The sequence below is a fragment of the Argopecten irradians genome, chromosome 16 (assembly GCF_041381155.1).
Source record: "Argopecten irradians isolate NY chromosome 16, Ai_NY, whole genome shotgun sequence".
NCBI lineage: Eukaryota > Metazoa > Mollusca > Bivalvia > Pectinida > Pectinidae > Argopecten > Argopecten irradians.
In genome coordinates this window covers 32,337,673-32,357,674 of record NC_091149.1, presented here as the reverse complement: position 1 = coordinate 32,357,674, position 20,002 = coordinate 32,337,673, and the positions used below count along the sequence as shown (strand labels likewise).

Below are 20,002 nucleotides of genomic sequence, written 5' to 3'. Positions count from 1 at the left end.
CTCGTTTATAATTAATTTTATTCCATTACTACTCAGAATTGTTCAAATCAAATGTAGTGATTAATCGCTTGAGGCAAACAAAATAAATCCACTGAAAGTACAATATATTTCATCTGGCTGACCATACACGTAGTTATCTCCCCTTGCACGGATGTATAAAGCGTCACCTGGAATGAATAGAATGAAGCAAGATTACTAAAATGTTTTGAAATACACATTTACATTATAGGAGACATCTTTGAATACAAAATGTAGTTCATGCACATGCACATACATCCATATTCAGAAAATCATCATTGTAAACGAAGGATGTCATCCCTATTTCAGCTATAGTCAACTCTGTATATGACATCCAAAGGGTCTCCATCACTTACAATAATTATGGTCTTAATTCACGGTGTAAATTGTGTTAAAAATTACAATTTGGATCCCGAGAATAAGCAAATAAGCAGTTGGTTTTCATTCGCTAAGACAGGTTTAACTGTATATGGTTATTATTTGTCTGTTGTAATTGTAGTGTACGTGTTTTTTACACTGAAAGGTACGGGTTATATTATCTACCATGGCGTATACAAAGATGGTTATGATGTTCGGTTAATCTCTAGATTTGTTATAAATTACATGTATACATTAGGCATAACATTACCCGCTTCAGTTATCACACCTTACACTGATAATGATGTCAATGGCAATACTATTGGATACAAGACGTATGGTCATGATTAAGTGAATGGATGACTGAAGCGAGATAACTCTGGTGAAGAAGGTAAATACACTTCAAATACTCGAAACACTTTAATATTTCAATTTTAACATCTGAAGACTTTTTGTTTTATGAATGTCATAGGATGTTCTAGAAAAAATGTTTGCTCAAACGAATCCTTCTTTACTCAATTTCATGTTGTGATATCTTTAATTTCGAAGGACATTTTTCATCCTATCAGATGCGCCGTTACAGTGCGCATTTTTTACGTTTAAGTATTATATAACACATTTTATGCGGATGACAAATTTCTTACAAACAAGTCATATTGGAATGTTTAAAATGTTTATATTTTCATGTTTCGCTGTCATTTTGTTATGTTGTTTTATGTACTCAGACTCGCAGTCCTCTGTTTGAGATTCCAAATTATCTATATAGCATATAACAAGTCTCCAACACAACATATTAGTATCCAACAATTATAATATGTGTATAGTGTTCAATGAGGTCATCGTAATATGGTGTAGTAATGTAAGAGTACATTTTGTTTTCAATTCGTTCTCGCGTACATTTAATTAACGTATGCATTTTCCATGATGGCATCATCACTGGTGAATAGTTACCTATAATGTTCAGGTTAAATCAGAATCATATTTGAGTAAGACAGTAAGCGAAACGTATGACCTATTTATAAACTTGATTGACGTTTTGTATATACTTACCTTGATCAAGGGTTAGAACGACAGCGTTGGAGGAGGAAGCATAGTCATGTACTGCGTGCGCATGTCCGGTAACTACGTAGTTACTGTTTTTATAAAGGTCCAGCCAGAGCTGCTGATTGGTCTGGGAGAGGGAATGGAACATAAACACGTACGTCCCAGCTGTAAAAAAGACCCGTATGTAATAACAGTAGCAAGTGATAAAACGGTATAGACAAGGATAGCAGTTAATACAACAGTAACTCTGTTCGAGCATGACTATCAAAATTATTTTTTGGTGGCAATATGCTTGAGGGGCGTATACCAGGGTAGTCTTCCTTCAATGACCCTTAGGACATTTAACCTAACAAAACAAGCCCATAGCATTGTCCAGAACTTGACAGTCTGTAATAATATCAAATGCAAAGAAATCGCATGTAGTAAGAGTAGCAGTTTATACAAACGTATATAAAATGATAAAATTTACTAAAACAGGTACTGCTTCAAACATGGCTAGCAATGTTTTGGCGCTAATACACATGCGAGAGTCTGTCTTTAAATGGCATTGGCTGTCAATAGAACATTAAACCTAATAAACAACAATAAGAATGTCTGTCTATAGATTTTATAAGACATATACACTATGAGTCAGTGTCTCCTGTACGGATTTATGTAACACCATTTGGTTTGTTTTGGTTTATTTCATTTATGTCCTTTTAACAGCCAGAGTTATCTAACGACAGCATCCAGTGTTTGTTGCGTCTTGTGTGTGCGAAGTGCTATATCACTGAGACGTGCCTCCGATGACACGTGTGTGAAGTGCTATATTACTCCGATGACACGTGTGCGAAGTGTTATATCACTGAGACGTGCTTCCGATGACACGTGTGTGAAGTGCTATATCACTGAGACATGCCTCCGAAGTCATATGTTCGTGGTTACGTGACTCATTTACACGTTAAAATACTCTCAAAGCAGAGTCTTTGATTCTATACGTTTCGGTTGTTTTGGTTATTTCCTGAATTAGCAGAGGATGGACGTCATAATATTGTGAATTGCAGATTTCCCCTTATTCAGCTCATCATAACATTGGTTTGTGAGAGCAGTCAGACGAAAGGCATATTACGAAATCCTAACTGATGCTAAAAATTATACTTGTGTTTTCAGGGATACGATTCATACAATAAATATACATAAAAATGGAAAGACAAGAAATCAAATAGGACTACTACTCTCCCAACAAACACATGTTCTGATAATTTACTCTAGACAGGTCTGCAATAACATTATCATTGAGATAAGCAATTCACAGGTAAAACCCAAACCATTAAGAAATCAAACAATAAATTGATTTCCAAATTTGTCAATGAAACCCTTATTTTGAAAGGGCAACGGTGGCTGAATGGTTAAGATCCTCCGACCACAACGATATCACCTCCTCGGGTTCCTAGCTTTTCACGACTTTCAAAAACTAGATCGTTCTTAAATGACCCTAACAATACGACGTTAAACAAAACAATCCAATCACTTATTTCGAATATCTTTGCCCTGGTTTTAATAATAACGACGTGTATATTATAGAATGTTAAATTTGAAATAAATCCTGAATTGTTACCTAGTGGAGCTGTGAACACCCCTGTGTTACTGTTGTATCCGTTGCCAGCGTTCACGAACACTTTGTCATACGTTACGTTGGTGGCCACATGTGATTCGGTACCATTGGTAAGCCCAGCAGAGAAAGCGATGAATGTGTTAGCACCCCCAGACGCTCTCCGGAAAGCGGACGGGAAATAGTTCGGGATGTCTACAGCATCAGATTTAACACAATAATGGTAATTTTCAAGTAATTTCAAAGTAAGTAATTTCGCAAATTACAAAATTATATTCGATCCACCAAACCTTAAAAAAGCCTTAACCGAGTACCATATGCTGACATAAATTCAATATTTCTCAAATACCAAAATTGTAATTTTCAGACAAGTTAGCCAAGTAATTTTAAGTTGAAAAAATAAAACCTAATTTTTCTCCATAAACTTGGCAATACTTTTTTTTTGCGAAACGAATGTTTTATATCTGGAATGCGAGATAAAAAATTTACAATCACCAAATCTAAAGAAGTAATCATCTGGTTGCAATGTACAACTTCTAAATACATTGTTAAAATAATTAATTAAGTAAATTTAATGCACGTCATCTTTAGTTCAAAATCGTACATAACGTATAATACAAAATAATACTTACTTAGCGACCATGCGCATTCAGCATATATTATCCCTACCAGTACGATGGCTGCTACCTTCCCAATCATCTTGGATCTGACTGGTTAAACTTAAAACAGTGGATACAAACAAACATTTCAAAGACGATAGCATTTCACTGTTATAGATAAATTAATCCCAAGAAAAATATTGCCAAGAATCTCCTTAATTCATAAATGTGTATTACACAATATGTATATTAAGCTGGTATATGTTTTTAAATAATTCATTATTTTATTTGTAAATAGCTTTTCCATTTTCTTAAAATTTTACTTTATCAGAAAAAAGGGATGTCATCGTTTGTAACATCACTCCTTATTTGTTGAAATAACGATGCAATGATTTTCATACAAAAAAGAGTCCCAAAACGAACTCGGGAATTTAAAATCTATGCTACACAGAACTCTCATCATCAACCGCTTTTTCGCGCTTTAATTTAGGGAACGTTCAGGAGCTTTTTATGGTGAGAATACACTCACATTTTGTGTAACACCTCCATACCATAAAAATCTTTTCAAAATAATCCTTAATCATACCAAACCTCATTTACTACATATTTAAAAGTAACGTTGGTGTGCAATCTTTGTACATATGTCATATAGATAGTAGTCTATAATATAGACTATAATTACTGTGGAAAGGATCGGTATCCACACTATCTAGATATGAGCTCACTGTAATATGTAAAAGTCGGTCTTAATCTAAATATATGATTGTCATGGTAAATATTAACGTTAGCTTTATAGTTGTATACTCGTTACAATTTCGTTACAATTAGAATGTTCTGTAAATATACATGGACCATGATATTATAGCTGGACATGACCTTTTTTGCCGTTTGTACCCAAATCCGATTCAAACACATTGTATGTGCATTAAAAGATTATTTAGCTATTACTTGACTTTTTCAAATTTAGAAATGAAATTTCAAAAGTAAATCGTACAAGTCAAATTTAATATTTGACATCAATAATATGTAACACAAACTTACCTTAACTAGATCGGCCACGGCAAAGGAATTCAGATCAAAGGTCACGGGAAATGTACAGCTGCATGACACGAGATCATTGAACATTTTGAAGATAGGCTTGTCGACGGGCGCCTTACTGGAAACACATAAAGGTATATTAACATTACAACGTTCTAATTTGCTGTTTTAAGTCGTCTTAGCTTTAAGTTATTGGCAATATTATTTCGTTAGTGTTTAAGAAATTAAGATGCGAAGACAAAAGTGTATACAGTTAGGCCACTTTGGCCCTGTGTTAAGGGATTAGGATGTTCAGATGATCAGGTGACCCAGCAAAGTCAAATCTTGATATATTAGTATTTATATCAACGATTCCCATTAGTTTATACACGTTGCCACCTAAACGGATTGAAATACAGATATTTAGTACCACTCCTTCTGATATCTGACAACATCACATCACTGACACTAATAGGCACCTTCTGGTGACCTTTCGAATTAGCAGATCAAATTGCTGCTTCCAGAATCTTGGAAGTGAATTGCACGGGACTGAATAGTTTGAGAGAACTGTAAAAAATAATTTTCATGTACGTAGGCATCTCGCTCAAAGAGAACAACACCACTTAATATATACGTTTAACGGGACGAAATGTCGTTTTCAATTATGTATATTGTAGCTACTTAGGTGTAGTAAATGATCTGAAGTACAGGTGGTATAAAGGTCATCCGAACATGACCCCATATAGAATGCTGTCAGATCTTTTATAAGACGACGTTTTGATAGGGATCTGTATTTTAATCAGATTGATTGCTAATATTAGACACCAAACAATAATTAGTTTTTAAACGACTGCATATAGATGTATTTTCGTACAATATCATGCCATGTTAATGATACTATTATTATTATCACAGATGCTGTTCGAATTGTTTACCGCATGCCTTTTGGCTTTGGAATCGGCAGGAGCTGGTATGTATTGATTGTTGTTAATGTTCAGAAACATCATATATAGTTTTAGTTTTATTTTATAAAAAAATAAGTCAATGTACATAGAAATTCGGTAAAAACCCATAATAACACACAAAATGTTATGAAAAATAGCATACTAATGAATTAGCATCATTGTTTTCTGTTTGTCATCGATAAGAGGTCTATTATGATAACGTTGTAAACTATTTTCAAAGAAATGTTGTATCTGTATTAACGATTCTACATCCATACACTCATATGAAAAAAGAGATATATTAACGTCGGTGTATTTAGTGTTGGTTACTGAGTGTGACAATAGTTTCGAAATATGTCAACATTAGGTAATTTATATATATCATAATTGGTTCGTTTTTAAGAGACTAGGGCGTCGTCCGACCCTGTTGAGGTGGCTTTCTCCGCTGGACTGACCAATATGCTCTCCCTGAGTCACACAGAACGAGTCAAGTACGATCGTCTGTTCACCAACATTGGAGGCGGTTACAATTCCAACACCGGTACCTTTGTGTGTCCTACCGCTGGTATCTACGTCTTTCAGTTCCACTCTGTAGCTCATCAGGTAAGCAGGCTTCAAAACTCTCACCTGACCCACAGATTCAGTCTCTGTTTTCTAAAACACTCGATAAATGAAAAGTGCTGTTAAAGCAAACAAACATATAAAATTGTCACGACACCAAGGGTCTGTTCAAATGATGACACGGTTTATCGATAATATAAGAAAAAATCAATATAAGTATTTTGGTTCCATCGCTTTCATTTTAATACCAAACTTTTTTTTCAAAATGCTAGTTTCAATTGACAAATCATTTAACTTTATTATTCGTAGTTTTAATGAAGCTTTTAAGCCGTATTTAATCACATGGTATTGTTGTGTATCGATAGTGATTTCAACCAATGGATACTCAACTTTGATTTATGAATTGAGTATTTGTGCCATGGACCATTACGCAGTCCCGTCCGATAGCATAAAGTGAAAGTCTCTGTTCAGGCAATATATATCTACTTTGAAACTTTGTTGAAAATGATTGCTCGTCCATCATCATAAATTAGATCATTTCGAAATGTTGTTGTCGTGTAAATACTCAGCTCTGTATTGCCAACGTTATGTACGAGGAGGAAGTTTATTTTGTACCGAAACAAATAAGGTAAGTTAAATGTTCGAATTAGAAGGATTCATATCATGACAAATTTGATTTAAAATGCTGATAATTTATACGTATCATAAATACATATGAACAAAAACACTACGAAATTATGTACTACCATATGAGGGCGATAACTTTGAGATATATTAATACAATATATACATATATTATCCGTATGTATAAATATAAAATAGAGACAAATGTTCAAGATTTTTTTTATGGGACGGATATATATACCTGTGACGTATATTGGAAATGTGACCTAATGACAATTTTCAATACCAATATAGAACAAAAGTAACATGTTGAATATCGTAGACCAGAATATGCAAAATAACATTGCTGCTTTTGTTTTGCAAACTATGTGAATCCCACAAAAGTGTGCAAACAAAATTTTGTTCTTATTTCGATGAAATTCAAAAATTACACCAGTGCTTCAATGTCAACGATTTGTCGTTTTTGACGTTGTCTAAGGCTGGTGCTCGATTATATACTACTCAAAATTTGCTAAGGATCACTTTTACTTTGTAGTAAATCAAATTCATTGTATGGTACAATATTCATAAAACATACTTAAATGATATATTTAAGATGTCTAAGCAGAAGTTCCAACAGAAAAACTATGTAATTTTCACGAGTGTTCGGTACATTAATTGCGAAACAGAGCAATCCATCAACATAACAAAAGCATGACAATGGGAGCGAAAACGGAATTCGCGTTAAAAACAGTTTTCTCTTGTAATTTTCATGTCAACATCTTGTGTGACGTCCCTTAGCTTCAATGACACTACGACATTGCCGACGCATGCTCGCAATTAAGTCCCGTTTCCGATTTTGCTGGATGGATGCCCATTCCTCTTGCAGGGTCATTCCATATTTTTGCAGTGACCTTGGCTGGAAAACGCGGAAAGAAGTGGATCCCTGTAGCATGTCCCACTCGTGCTCTATCGGATTTAGATCCGGGGAACAAGCAGGCCATTCCATGCATTCGATAATTTCCATTTGAAGCTCGTCGTCAAGGGTTTAGTAATGCTGCGTCAATACGAAATGACTTTATAAACGCCACTGGAACTCGAATTTCCACGCAATATATGCATAATAGTCTGGCAGGTCTGAGGGACCGTAGACTTGAGTGAGAATTTCCTTGATCGGTAGTCATGCTCAGGCTAGACTTAAATGAGTCCGCGATCATGCAAGATGGACTATCGGAGATCGAACTCCTTTTCTGTTCACAGACGAGTTCAAATTCTGTCTTGACATCACAGACAGGCGTGCTAAGATGTGGAGACAACCAAATTAGCATTTTCACACTGCCAACGTCTCCGAACACGACCGACATGGCGACGGGTCTGTGATGGTCTGGGGTGGTATAAGTATCCAAAGTAAAACAAACCTCTATGTCTTCCCGAACGGGAATTTGACGGCCCAGAGGTACTACGATAAAGTCCTTGATGTCTTCATTAGACCTTATACTGATGTTATTGGTCCGGAATTCATTCTAATGAATGATAACGCTCGCCCACGTAGAGCTCGGGTCTCTGATGCCTATATTCAGAGGGAAACTATCGAACGCATGGACTGGCCTGGTCGTTTCCCGGATCTAAACCGATAGAGCACATGTGGGATATGCTACAGGAATCGAATTCTTCCCGCGTTTACCAGCCAAAGTCACTGCAAGAACTTGGAACGGCTCTGCGAGAGGAATGGGCGTCCACCCAGCAAAAACGGAAACAGGTCTTAATTGCGAGCATGCGTCGGCTATGTCGCAGTGTTATTGACGCTAAGGGACGCCACACAAGATATTGAAATGAAAATTACACGAGAAAACTGTTTTTAACGCGAATTTCGCTTTTGCTCCCATTGTCGTTATTTTGTCATTTTTGGGGGTAGCTCTGTTTCGAATTCGCAAGTAATGCATCGAGCACTTTTGAAAATGTTAAAGTTTTTACTGTTGGAACATGTGTTTAGACATCGTAAAGACATCATTAAATTATTTTGATGAATATGTACAATAAGATAAATTTGATATACCTTAAAATAAAAGCAAACCTTAGCAAATTTTGAGTAGTATAGTAATATTAGTAAGAATGCACCGCATTTATATTACTTCACTTAAAATGTACGGCAACGAGAAGAAGGTTATAGTTAATTGTTCAACACGAACATATTAGATTTAACATGAAACATACGCTATTCCTATCATGTCTTGTCTCTGTGTCTGTCTGTTGCCATAGGGACATATTCATTTATAGTGTAGTCATCATAATGAGTCTGAAAATGTTCCAAATGTTTTTGCATGCGTTCGATTGACGCGCTTTCAATATTTCCCAGTTTTTTTCTCTTATCGGCCCATTTTATTAATATTGGCCGAGTTTTATTAAAGAATTGACATGAAAGTTTTGTTATCAATGTGAAAGTAGTTGAACTATATAATACATAAGGGTAATAAAGACTACCGACTTAAATAGAGTTTTTTTGTTTTAGGACAAAGCGGCGTGGTTGCAGCTGTACAAGAACTTTGAGTATGTAGCCTCTACGTACGGCCATACTTCTAATGACTACGCGTCCACAGGGAACTCTGTCATCCTACATCTGTCTAAGGGTAGGTTCTGGGGAGGGGCCATCCTACATCTGTCTAAGGGTAGGCGTCATCCTACATCTGTCTAAGGGTAGGTTCTGGGGACGGGTCTTCCTACATCTGTCTAAGGGTAGGTTCTGGGGACGGGTCTTCCTACATCTGTCTAAGGGTAGGTTCTGGGGAGGGGTCATCCTACATCTGTCTAAGGGTAGGTTTTGGGGAGGGGTCATCCTACATCTGTTTAAGGGTAGGTTCTGGGGACGGGCCATCCTACATCTGTCTAAGGAGAGTTGTCATCCTACATCTATTTAAGGGTAAGGTCTGGGGACGAGTCATCCTATATCTGTCTAAAGGAAGGTTCTTGGGACGGGCCATTCTACATCTGTCTAAGGGAAGGTGTCATCCTACATTTGTCTAAGGGTAGATTCTGGGGACGGGCCATCCTACATCTGTTTAAGGGTAGGTTCTTGGGAGGGGTCATCCTACATCTGTTTAAGGGTAGGTTCTGGGGAGGGGCCATCCTACATCTGTCTAAGGGTAGGTTCTGGGGAGGGGTCATCCTACATCTGTCTAAGGGGAGGGGCCATCCTACATCTGTCTGAGGGTAAGTTCTGGGGAGGGGTCATCCTACATCTGTCTAAGGGGAGGGGTCATCCTACATCTGTCTAAGGGTAGGTTCTGGGGAGGGGTCATCCTACATCTGTCTAAGGGTAGGTTCTGGGGAGGGGTCATCCTACATCTGTCTAAGGGGAGGTGCCATCCTACATCTGTCTAAGGGGAGGTTCTGGGGACGGGCCATCCTATATCTGTCTAAGGGTAGGTTCTGGGGAGGGGTCATCCTACATCTGTCTAAGGGTAGGTTCTGGGGAGGGGTCATCCTACATCTATCTAAGGGTAGGTTCTGGGGACGGGCCATCCTACATCTGTCTAAGGGTGGGGGAGCATCCTACATCTGTCTAAGGGTAGGGTTCTGGGGGAGGGGTCATCCTACATCTGTCTAAGGGTAGGTTCTGGGGAGGGGTCATCCTACATCTGTCTAAGGGTAGGTTCTGGGGACGGGCCATCCTACATCTGTCTAAGGGTAGGTTCTGGGGAGGGGTCATCCTACATCTGTCTGTTCTGGAGGGGTATCTATCTGTTAAGGGTAGGTTCTGGGGAGGGGTCATCCTACATATCTGTCTAAGGGTAGGTTCTGGGGACGGGCCATCCTACATCTGTCTAAGGGGAGGTATCATCCTACATCTGTCTAAGGGTAGGTTCTGGGGAGGGGTCATCCTTCAAGGTAGGTTTTAATGGTGGTAGGTTCTGGGGAGGGGTCATCCTACATCTGTCTAAGGGTGTTGTTCTGGGGAGGGGTCATCCTACATCTCTGTCTAAGGGGAGGTTCTGGGGACGGGCCATCCTACATATGTCTAAGGGTATGTTCTGGGGTACGGGGAGGCACATCCTACATCATAAGGTAGGTAGTTCTGGGACGGGTCATCCTACTGTTAAGGGAGGTTCTGGGACGGGCCATCCAATGTGGGGGTCATCCACATCTGTCTAAGGGTAGGTTCTTCTGGGAACGGGCCATTCCTACATCTGTCTAAGGGGAGGTTTTGGGAACGGGTCATCCTACATCTGTCTAAGGGTAGGTTCTTGGGACGGGCCATCCTACATCTGTCTAAGAGTAGGTTCTGGGGATGGGTCATCCTACATCTGTCTAAGGGGATTGGTCATCCTACATCTGTCTAAGGGTAGGTCCTGAGGAGGGATCATCCTACATCTGTTTAAGGGTGGGTTCTGGGGAGGGGTCATCCTATATTTGTCTAAGGGTAGGTTCTGGGGAGGGGTCATCCTACATCAGTCTAAGGGTAGATTCTGGGGACGGGCCATCCTACATCTGTTTAAGGTTAGGTTCGTGGGACGGCCCATCCTACATCTGTCTAAGGGTAGGTTCTGGGGAGGGTTCATTCTACATCTGTCTAAGGGTAGATTCTGGGGACGGGCCATCCTACATCTGTTTAAGGGTAGGTTCTGAGGACGAGCCACCCTACATCTGTCTAAGGCTAGGTTCTGGGGACGGACCATCCTATATCTGTCTAAGGTTAGGATCTGGGAAAGGATTATTCTATTGATTTTATTTGTTAAACAATAATGGTTAGTTTCTGTCAAGCACCTTGTCTTTCTAAATATCAAACAATTAACGCTACAACTATATACGACGGGATAAAATAGATAGAACCAACTATTAATGACAAAAGAGAGAATCCCAATGTTACCTATTATAATCTCCTTAAACGTCATCACTTCCATTCTCAACATACACTCGTGCTATATAAAGGGCAGATAATTGATAAAACAAATGTGTAAGTATATTTCTCCTCAACGATGGAGAATAATATCTTCCGTATAGAACAGATTATTTACCTTGAACTCTTACTTATAGACAACGTGCTGTACCAGTTACGTCTCCAGGTATATGTGCTGTAACTTAGGGTCAGGTTAGTGTCGTTAAACCTGTCTACGATAACGTACCTGATCTGATATTTACTACTCTACCTAGGTAACCAAGAGAATGATAACGGGGAGCCTGTCTATGACCGATTACGAAAGTAACGAGCTCTATGTTAAGGCAAATGGCCGTCTATGTGCACAATATTTATATGTTTTGTTCCGTTACCTAGGTGACGAGGTTTATGTCAAGGCCGTTGACCGCACCTATGGATACGCTAATTATATGTTATATTCCGTTACCTAGGTGACGAGGTTTATGTCCAGGCAGTTGACGACCCCACCTATGGATACAATAACTTTCTGTTTTGTTCCGTCACCTAGGTGACGAGGTTTATGTCCAGGCAGTTGACTCCGCCTATGGATACAATAACTATCTGTTTTGTTCCGTTACCTAGGTGACGAGTTTTATGTTCAGGCCGTTGACCCCGCCTATGGATACAATAACTATCTGTTTTGTTCCGTTACCTAGGTGACGAGGTTTATGTCCAGGCAGTTGACCCCACCTATGGATACAATAATTATCTGTTTTGTTCTGTTACCTAGGTGACGAGGTTTATGTCCAGGCCGTTGACCCCGCCTATGGATGCAATAATTATCTGTTTTGTTCTGTTACCTAGGTGACGAGGTGTATGTTCAGGCCGTTGACCCCGCCTATGGATACTCTACCAATCTATATGGAGCCACTAACGAGGTTTACTGTACTTTTTCCGGATACATGGTATCTCCGGTATATGAGGAAATCCCTGGGAACGGAAAGTAATGACGTCAATGTATTATGTGTAATGTGACCCTAACAGTAAACATGAATTCAAGCCTGATTTATATTCTGTTGTGACTGCGCTTAGATATTATTTTGATATTCAAAACACATAAATTCCATTAATTGATTAAACCCGTTCAAATGATGGTTGTAATCGATTGCAATGCTTTGATTTGCAACATATTTATAATTAACTGATAGTCCTAAGTATTAATTAAAAGTTAAATGTTTAATGTATATTTAAATAAATCAAATGTTTTAAAAACTTCTAAACATAAATATTCATGTGACATTTTTTAATAATGCTTAGAGTACAAACAAATCAATCTTTCATTGATAAAACCGCTTCACCTTTTGTTTGGAGTTGAGTGAGCGGACGGAAAATACCCACACCGACATGTGTTTTTTAGATAAGAAAATCGGTTATAGGACACCCAGAGTGCTAAAAACTATGGTGGCATGATCCTGCCATCTTGTATTTTAAGGTCAAGATTAGTGATTTTAGTATAATGTAAGTGATCGAGTTACAATAGAACGACTTGTTGAGATACATGTAGTTATGTTGGCAAGTCGACATGTATCTCGACCAGTTTGATTAGCTGATCACGATAAGATAAAAACATCCAGAAGTGTTAATACAAGTCGACTTGTGAAATTAAGTATCTTAACAAGTCGTGTTATAAGTCGACTTACGATATACATATTTGACAAGTCGCGCTATAAGTCGACTTACCGATATACATATTTGACAAGTCGTGTTATAAGTCGACTTACCGATATACATATTTCTGACAAGTCGTGTTATAAGTCCGACTTACCGATATACATATTTGACAAGTCGTGTTATAAGTCGACTTACCGATATACATATTTGACAAGTCGTGTAAAAAGTCGACTTATCGATATAATTACATTATATCTCAGTCTTGTTGTAGGTCGAATTGTCGATATAATTGGCTAATCAAACTTTGACATATCTAATGGTCGACAAACCTATATCATCAAGAAACCGTAACGCGATATAATGTTACACGATTGCAGATATATATCACCATATTAAACTACAGAAATAGCCCCTATGTGTATTATGTAACCACTACAACGTATGTATCAATGGACTGTCGTAGGCCAAGTCGTTGTGACGCAAACGTTTAGGGGAGGTAGGTGTCGGAGGGCGACATTTAATCAAGGGTAGCTGCATTTATGCATTCAAAGCGATTTGTTCACAAAGTGTAATATATGGGCGATAGGTGTCGAAGAAAAACATTCTCTCAAGCGTTGGTGCATTTGTGCATTCAGAGCGATTTGTGTTCACAGAATGTAATATATGGGCAATAAGTGACGAAGGGAGACATTTTATCAAGGGCTGGTACATTTGTGCATTCAGAGCCATTTGTTCACAAAGTGTAATATATGGACAATAGGTATCGAAGGGAAACAGTCTCTCAAGCGTTGGTGCATTTGTGCATTCAGAGCGATTTGTTCACAAAGTGAAATATATGGCGATAGGTGTCGAAGGGAAAAAATCTGTCAATGGTTGGTGCATTTGTGCATTCATAGTGATTATATTTGGAATATGTTATATGGATACAATACAAAATTAACAAATATGATAAAAAGACCCCAAAAAATTGTTTGTACGAATATTTATACTAAACCATGTTGTATTTATGAGTTGGACCACATAAACATGTAAAGATGAATGTCCTGTAGAGAAGGGTGTATTTTATGCAATTTTTCTACTGACCACTACATTCCTTTATACAATTATATGACACAATCAACATCTGCGACGTAAACTGTCGATACTGTCATCAATTCGTATGTATAAGGACACCCTGTCGATGATGGTGCGATGAAGAAGCATAGTGGAATATTAGTGAAGCGGACACGGTTAATATCTGGTGGTAGAGTTGAGTGGTCAACCTTCGCTAAGCCTCTAGTTGAGAACCAGAATCTTACACTCTATTTTAAATACACATAACCATGACAAAACTTAGTAAGAGGCAGAATGATATAATATCCCAAGCAACGAAATGATATAATTGTGTTCCCATGTGTGTTTCAAATTACCATTTTGTCAGAACAGATCTTTGCACATTTTATAACAATGTTAAATATATTTTGAAGATGTGTGACTTTGAATTATGGTACGTTAATCAGGTCAGCAAACAGCTGAACGGTATTTTCGTCAATAAATCCACAATTGTTTGATCAATGATATTTAAATGTAGCAAAATTTGTTTCTATGATTAGAATTTGAAGAATGGTTCATTTCAACATCATTTCGCTCATTTCAGCTGGATTGCAATACATATGATCTGGAGACAAACCGGCAAAGAAAATAGTGAATAGTATCGAAAATGCAAACACTTTTATATCAAAAAATGGTATGGGGTACTAGTTACGCATGGAAGGTATTTTATTAAAAAAAGCTTTACTTAACAAAATATTTTCTTGTATGGATGAAATAATCTCAAAAAACGGTGAAAAAAAATAAAACATGTAATTTTAGCGAGATACTAATTTTCAAATGAGAGCTCGAACGCTAATTTAAATGTCACGCCAAACGTACATGTATCATATAAATGCGTGGTTGTATATTCATACATGTATTATATAAATGCGTGGTTGTATATAACGTACATGTATTATATAAATGCGTGGTTGTATATAACGTACATGTATTATATAAATGCGTGGTTGTATATAACGTACATGTATTATATAAATGCGTGGTTGTATATAACGTACATGTATTATATAAATGCGTGGTTGTATATAACGTACATGTATTATATAAATGCGTGGTTGTATATAACGTACATGTATTATATAAATGCGTGGTTGTATATAACGTACATGTATTATATAAATGCGTGGTTGTATATAACGTACATGTATTATATAAATGCGTGGTTGTATATAACGTACATGTATTATATAAATGCGTGGTTGTATATAACGTACATGTATTATATAAATGCGTGGTTGTATATAACGTACATGTATTATATAAATGCGTGGTTGTATATAACGTACATGTATTATATAAATGCGTGGTTGTATATAACGTACATGTATTATATAAATGCGTGGTTGTATATAACGTACATGTATTATATAAATGCGTGGTTGTATATAACGTACATGTATTATATAAATGCGTGGTTGTATATAACGTACATGTATTATATAAATGCGTGGTTGTATATAACGTACATGTATTATATAAATGCATGGTTGTATATAACGTACATGTATTATATAAATGCGTGGTTGTATATAACGTACATGTATTATATAAATGCGTGGTTGTATATAACGTACATGTATTATATAAATGCGTGGTTGTATATAACGTACATGTATTATATAAATGCGTGGTTGTATATAACGTACATGTATTATATAAATGCGTGGTTGTATATAACGTACATGTATTATATAAATGCGTGGTTGTATTACGTACATGTATTATATAAATGTTTGATTGTATATAACGTACATGGAATTTATAAATGCGTGGTTTGTATATAACGTACATGTATTATATAAATGCATGGTTGTATATAAAACGCACATGTATTATATAAAATGCATGGTTCTATGCAAACGTACATGTATAATATATAGGGATTGGATTTCGTTTTTATGTTAACCATGCTTGTATGGAGCAATTCCTCTAAGAATATATTCAATGCGATGGGGCGCTTAAGCCCCTTAGATTATAGTTCCTTAGATAGTATTGACTATACAAGCAAAGGTTGTAAATCTAAAACGAAATCACAATGTATATATTTACATCTCTCTAGACTTTTTATTAATATTTCATTGCTATAAAATTGTCATTTGAAAGTGACGTTTATTATTCATAAAGTCGGTTAAAAGTGGGAGGAGCTTACACATTCAAATTGATCAGCGAATGAGGACGTTCGCGTAAGGTAGGTATTCATCCGCGACGACATAAAAAAGTTCAATATTTTATGTGTAAAATATAAACATGACAAACAAAGTAAATTTCAGTAGATAATTTTATTTAATCAGATCGAACTTTTAATAGGTATTACAATTTTGCTAAATGTTCCTTATATTGCGTAATAAATTAAAGTATTTGTTTACGACCACATGTGTGAATCTCGATGACCGTTTAGTGTGCCAGCGAGGCGAGGACTGTCGCACGCTTACACACTGGAGTTTTCCGAAGTTGTCAAAACACCAGTTGTTCAAGTAGCTAAATTTGTTTGTGAGATTGTCGTATGACTTGACGATATTACATCTTCGGAGCCATGTGATTATATTCGACTACGCTTTTTAATTAGATCCATCGCCATCTATGGAACAACTTCACTTGTTATGTATTTGTGGTGACGCGTAACTGTCAACACGTGGATTACTAGCGGTGCATGTTTTATAATAACATGATTAAATTCTACAAAGAACCAAGACAAGAGGATATGTTTATAATGACCTCTATCAGAGGGTCTCACGCCCGTCCACCCAAGACTCGATCGTAGGTCGAACATAGGCACAGAGGTAATTCGTTTACATTTGAAACCCATCATTTTTAACAAAAATGAAAGCACGTCGGCCCGGTCGGGATATTTTTCCGTTTCTTTATACAATTGTTAATTTAAACATTGTTTGAATCATATATAAATATAAAACATGTATATTACTTGTTTAGATTTTTCCAAAATTCTATGAGAAACAACAATATACACGTAATGTTGCGTCAAAATGTAAACAAAGCCATGTGTTGCTTTTTAAAAAAAAAGTAGTCCTTTTACGTTGCACAGAACATTTTCATACGCAAGTTCAAAATTCAATGTTACCATGCAGTTATGGTAAACAAAATCCGCTAGTATTAGAGTATAGTGACCAAGCCTAGCAAGTGTAAATATAAATGGGTGGTTGTATATTACGTACATGTATTATATAAATGCGTGGTTGTATATAACGTACATGTATTATGTGAATGCGTGGTTGTATATTACGTACATGTATTATATAAATGCGTGGTTGTATATTACGTACATATTATATAAATCTGGTTGTAAATTACGTACATGTATTATATAAATCGTGGTTGTATATAACGTACATGTATTATATAAATCTGTTGTATAATAACGTACATGTATTATATAAATGCGTGGTTGTATATAACGTACATGTATTATATAAATGCGTGGTTGTATATAACGTACATGTATTATATAAATGCGTGGTTGTATATAACGTACATGTATTATATAAATGCGTGGTTGTATATAAACGTACATGTATAATATAAATGCGTGGTTGTATATAACGTACATGTATTATATAAATGCGTGGTTGTATATAACGTACATGTATTATATAAATGCGTGGTTGTATATAACGTACATGTATTATATAAATGCGTGGTTGTATATAACGTACATGTATTATATAAATGCGTGGTTGTATATAACGTACATGTATTATATAAATGCGTGGTTGTATATAACGTACATGTATTATATAAATGCGTGGTTGTATATAACGTACATGTATTATATAAATGCGTGGTTGTATATAACGTACATGTATTATATAAATGCGTGGTTGTATATAACGTACATGTATTATATAAATGCGTGGTTGTATATAACGTACATGTATTATATAAATGCGTGGTTGTATATAACGTACATGTATTATATAAATGCGTGTTATGATATAACGTACATGTATTATATAAATGCGTGGTTGTATATATAACGTACATGTATTATATAAATGCGTGGTTGTATATAACGTACATGTATTATTATAAATGCGTGGTTGTATATAACGTACATGTATTATATAAATGCGTGGTTGTATATAACGTACATGTATTATATAAATGCGTGGTTGTATATATATAACATGTATTATATAAATGTATTTAATAAATTATGCGTGGTTGTATATAACGTGTATTATATAAATGCGTGGTTGTATATAACGTTTATGTATTATATAAATGCATGGTTCTATATAAAGTATATGTATTATATAAATGCGTGGTTGTATATTACGTACATGTATTCTATAAATGCGTGGTTGTATATAATGAACATGTATTATATAAATGCGTGGTTGTATATTACGTACATGTATTATATAAATGCGTGGTTGTATATAACGTACATGTATTATATAAATGCGTGGTTGTATATAACGTACATGTATTATATAAATGCGTGGTTGTATATAACGTACATGTATTATATAAATGCGTGGTTGTATATTACGTACATGTATTATATAAATGCGTGGTTGTATATAACGTACATGTATTATATAAATGCGTGGTTGTATATAACGTACATGTATTATATAAATGCGTGGTTGTATATTACGTACATGTGTTATATAAATGCATTGTTGTATATCACGTACATGTTATATGTAACCATGTGGCTGTATATCACGTACATGTTATATGTAACCATGTGGTTGTATATCACGTACATGTTATATGCAACCATGTGGTTGTATATCACGTTCATGTATTATATAAATGCGTGGTTATATAAACATACACGTATCATATAAATGCGTGGTTCTCAGTAAGAGAAAAGCAAAGACACATTGTTGGTACAAAATTACTTTTGTTATCAAAAGTTTTTGTCTAAGCTAATATTACTTAATAGCTGATTAAGCAGTAGTTGATTTAATGCGATAAAAAATCAAATTTATTATCACATATATTGTTATCATTCCAATTTCAGCTTTAGATACATTTCGCAATGTTCATCTTAATTTAATGTTAATGTTTTGTACATGATATATAATCTATTTACAAATAGTGGCATTTTGATATTTTGAGTATCACATTCCGACCCGGACGTTTTATTTACTACATGGATTTGAATATATCGTATTTGATTTATATTGTTCATTATTTATAGACCTTGAACAATGTCAGAGTGGCTTATATTTGTTTATATTGTCCACTTCGTGTCATAATGAGGTCCCAATACAATAAGTTATAAATCACTAGTAGTAGGTTACACATGACCTTTAAACTTTGTGTCAGTACGGAGCACCATATATACGTGCTGTTATGATACTCAATATGAGTTTATTATGTTTCGTTTGAAAAATTTACCATTACCATCTGGACATGAAGTTTATGCTCAGATGAAATATCTACTTATATACACTAGATCACCAGGGGATTATTTATCCCGATACTAAATGTTATATTGAAATACGGAGAAGGGCTCAAGTACTCCCGATGAACTCAACGGCTGGAAATCGTGACATCATCATTGTAATATTGACTTAGGTGTGATATCGTAATAGGAATATCGACTCAAAATTCACAAAATGCAAAAAGTCGCGGTTTATTGATAACACACTGCTGTGTTATATATCCATTACATAGAAGA

At 35.9% G+C, this 20,002-nt stretch overlaps 2 protein-coding genes across 2 annotated transcripts; one reads left to right on the top strand and one right to left on the bottom strand.

Moving 5' to 3' along the window:
- Nucleotides 1-4: 4 nt before the first annotated feature.
- On the bottom strand, nucleotides 5-4,792 carry LOC138310327 (complement C1q-like protein 4). Its single transcript, XM_069251498.1, has 5 exons — nucleotides 4,651-4,792; nucleotides 3,643-3,729; nucleotides 3,017-3,205; nucleotides 1,426-1,584; nucleotides 5-167 (listed from the first exon to the last, which is right to left on the bottom strand). Exons 2-5 carry the CDS (start codon nucleotides 3,707-3,709, stop codon nucleotides 61-63), a joined length of 522 nt encoding a protein of 173 aa, XP_069107599.1. The 5' UTR covers nucleotides 3,710-3,729; nucleotides 4,651-4,792; the 3' UTR covers nucleotides 5-60.
- LOC138310328 (complement C1q-like protein 3) lies at nucleotides 4,697-12,651 on the top strand. The gene is made up of 5 exons (XM_069251499.1): nucleotides 4,697-4,781; nucleotides 5,542-5,596; nucleotides 5,974-6,173; nucleotides 9,244-9,361; nucleotides 12,451-12,651. The coding sequence occupies exons 2-5, from the start codon at nucleotides 5,542-5,544 to the stop codon at nucleotides 12,591-12,593; spliced, it is 516 nt and encodes a 171-aa protein (XP_069107600.1). The 5' UTR covers nucleotides 4,697-4,781; the 3' UTR covers nucleotides 12,594-12,651.
- Nucleotides 12,652-20,002: the final 7,351 nt, after the last annotated feature.

Excerpts from the sequence above, each read along its gene's own strand:
- LOC138310327 (XM_069251498.1), bottom strand. The coding sequence starts at position 3,709 with ATGATTGGGAAGGTAGCAGCCATCGTACTGGTAGGGATAATATATGCT. Across the intron at positions 3,206-3,642 it reads TGAATGCGCATGGTCGCTAA|ACATCCCGAACTATTTCCCG; the intron begins GTAAGTATTATT and ends CTGATGCTGTAG. Across the intron at positions 168-1,425 it reads CGTTCTAACCCTTGATCAAG|GTGACGCTTTATACATCCGT; the intron begins GTAAGTATATAC and ends TATTCATTCCAG.
- LOC138310328 (XM_069251499.1), top strand. The coding sequence starts at position 5,542 with ATGCTGTTCGAATTGTTTACCGCATGCCTTTTGGCTTTGGAATCGGCA. Across the intron at positions 6,174-9,243 it reads TCCACTCTGTAGCTCATCAG|GACAAAGCGGCGTGGTTGCA; the intron begins GTAAGCAGGCTT and ends TTTTTGTTTTAG. Across the intron at positions 9,362-12,450 it reads CATCCTACATCTGTCTAAGG|GTGACGAGGTGTATGTTCAG; the intron begins GTAGGTTCTGGG and ends TCTGTTACCTAG.